This window comes from Limulus polyphemus, unplaced genomic scaffold, assembly GCF_000517525.1.
Source record: "Limulus polyphemus unplaced genomic scaffold, Limulus_polyphemus-2.1.2 Scaffold77895, whole genome shotgun sequence".
Lineage (NCBI taxonomy): Eukaryota > Metazoa > Arthropoda > Merostomata > Xiphosura > Limulidae > Limulus > Limulus polyphemus.
The window spans coordinates 4261-6596 of record NW_013743491.1 but is presented as its reverse complement, the minus strand read 5'-3'; the positions used below and the strand labels follow the sequence as shown (position 1 = coordinate 6596).

General features: G+C 43.3%; 1 protein-coding gene across 1 annotated transcript; it reads right to left on the bottom strand.

Annotated features, from left to right (window-relative positions):
• Positions 1-735: 735 nt before the first annotated feature.
• Positions 736-1764, bottom strand: LOC106477747. The gene has a single exon (XM_013938280.2). The coding sequence runs from the start codon at positions 1756-1758 to the stop codon at positions 769-771; it is 990 nt and encodes a 329-aa protein (XP_013793734.2). The 5' UTR covers positions 1759-1764; the 3' UTR covers positions 736-768.
• Between the last annotated feature and the right edge of the window lie 572 nt (positions 1765-2336).

Below are 2336 nucleotides of genomic sequence, written 5' to 3'. Positions count from 1 at the left end.
CTTCGAACTACCAAAGTTTACATTTGTTGGTTGTTGTGTTGTAGTGTGTGAATGTCCACATCTTCGAAAACCAAAGTTTACATTTGTTGGTTGTTATGAGGTGACGTCTGATTGCCCACATCTTCGAACACCAAAGTTTACATTTGTTGGTTGTTGTGTTGTAGTGTGTGAATGTCCACATCTTCGAAAACCAAAGTTTACATTTGTTGGTTGTTATGAGGTGACGTCTGATTGTCCACATCTTCGAACACCAACGTTTACATTTGTTGATTGTTGTGTTGTGATGTCTGATTGCCCACATCTTCGAACACCAACGTTTACATTTGTTGATTGTTGTGTTGTGATGTCTGATTGCCCACATCTTCGAACACCAAAGTTTACATTTGTTGGTTGTTGTGTTGTCGTGTGTGAATGTCCACATCTTCGAACACCAAGATATACGGTACGCTTGTTAGTTGGAATCTGATGTATACAGCTAAACTATCACAGATGAAATCTTGTTTCTTTATGAACATACTCTGTAAAATGTACACGTTCCACATCCCAGCACACGGTAATTACTTGTAATAGTGTATTCAGTAAGTTGTAGTTGAACCTACATATTAAACTTGAAAAACAGTCCATCTATTGCCTGCGTTTCTATTTATTGACATAATGATGCTAGTTTGTCCCTATCTACGGAAATATAACTTGTTACGTTAAAATATCTGATGGCACACTTCTTCTACCAGTGATGATTCGAATCACCTACCAACTTGTAATTCAACATTACTTACCTGTGGTTGCCATGATGGCGAGGATCTCTCCTCCGCGGACCTCAAAAGACAAACCATCTAAAAGTCTCATCTTTGTTCTGGCACCCCCACATAGCCGTTGGAAAGCTGAAGATTTATCGATCTCGTATGTCAGGTCGCGCACCTGCAAGTGAGGATGTTTGACAGGAGCATTTTCACTTTCTCCTCCTTGTAAGGTTGAATAGAAAGTATCTTTTGGAAAGAACTTGTCGTTCAAGATGGGCATGTCGTGTCCATAAAATCCATCCGCACGTGCATCTCCATGAACTTCGTGATGAGCGCGAGAAGAGCGAGAGATGAGCGAGATGTGAGATCCAGCGTGACTGCGTCTTTCGAAATGACCAATGGCTCCTGGCATTGGATCTCGGTGATACCCATCACGTGACTCGTGTTGGGCGCGCATGACCCGTTGTTTAGCGTTTCGACCGTCCTGGTGGTTGAAAATTTCGTGACTCAAAAGGTCAGCTTCGCTACTGGCCTTCAGACGGCGCTCTGGACGAACAAATGAAGTTTCAGCTTCGTGATTGTCTTGCCGAATCACGTGGTTGCGAAAATCTGGATCACTCCGAGCTCGTCGTCGGTCCATACAAGGGGACCCGTCGTCACTAGAGTCGTAGCCACTCGAGCCGTCACGGTTTACTCGAGAGGGCGGAAACACACGAGGCAAACCGAACCGTAAGTAGGAAAAAATATTGTTCCCTAGTTCAGACTGTCGCTCCCTTGGACCGTACTTAGGGTGGTTCAGAATGGTCTGAACTGTTGACTCTCGAAGCTGGAAGTTTCCGAATGGAGGCTGAGACTTTTCCGAAGCTCCGAGAGCACTGTCGGTAAAATCCGAGTTCAGATTTTGTCTGTAAATGCTCCAGGCGTGCAAATCCTCGGTAGTTCGATATCGCGCTGCCGGTTCCGACAGGGTGCTGGGAGGGACGGCATAACGACGTTCCATAGTGCCCACTTCCCCCATAGCTTGGCCGGCCTGACAAAAAAAAAAAAAATAGAGAGATAAGTTGTTTGATTTCTGTTTCGCGCGCGAAGCTACACGAGGGCTATATGCGCTAGCCGTCCCTAATTTAACAGAAAAAAACTAGAGGGAAGGCAACTAGTCAACACCACCCACCGCCAGCTCTTGAGCTACTCGTTTACCGGCGAATAGTGGGATTGACCAACACTTGAAAACGTCCCCACAGCTGAAAGGATAAGCATGTTCTGTGGAGGAGATTCAACAAATATCAATTTAAAACACATATACTTATACAGTGCGTAATGTGAGAATAACCTTCTAGAACTGCACGGTCAACATAATTATAGTATGTAACATCACATTACAAATACGAAGGTATATTAACTATTTAGTTAAAAATAAATGTGATCAAGTTTAACAACCATCGCATTGTTCAAAAGTAAAAAATAAAGCCAATGGTGGAAATATTGTCGAACGGACTCTCCACAAAATCATATAACAGTTCATCTAAAAATAACGTTTCTCTTTATGTTTAACACCCAGTCTGCCAGTCAGGAAGACATATTTGATGGGTTAATTCC

What these genes read in the sequence shown, in the direction of transcription:
- LOC106477747 (XM_013938280.2), bottom strand. Translation starts at nt 1,758, where the DNA reads ATGGGGGAAGTGGGCACTATGGAACGTCGTTATGCCGTCCCTCCCAGC.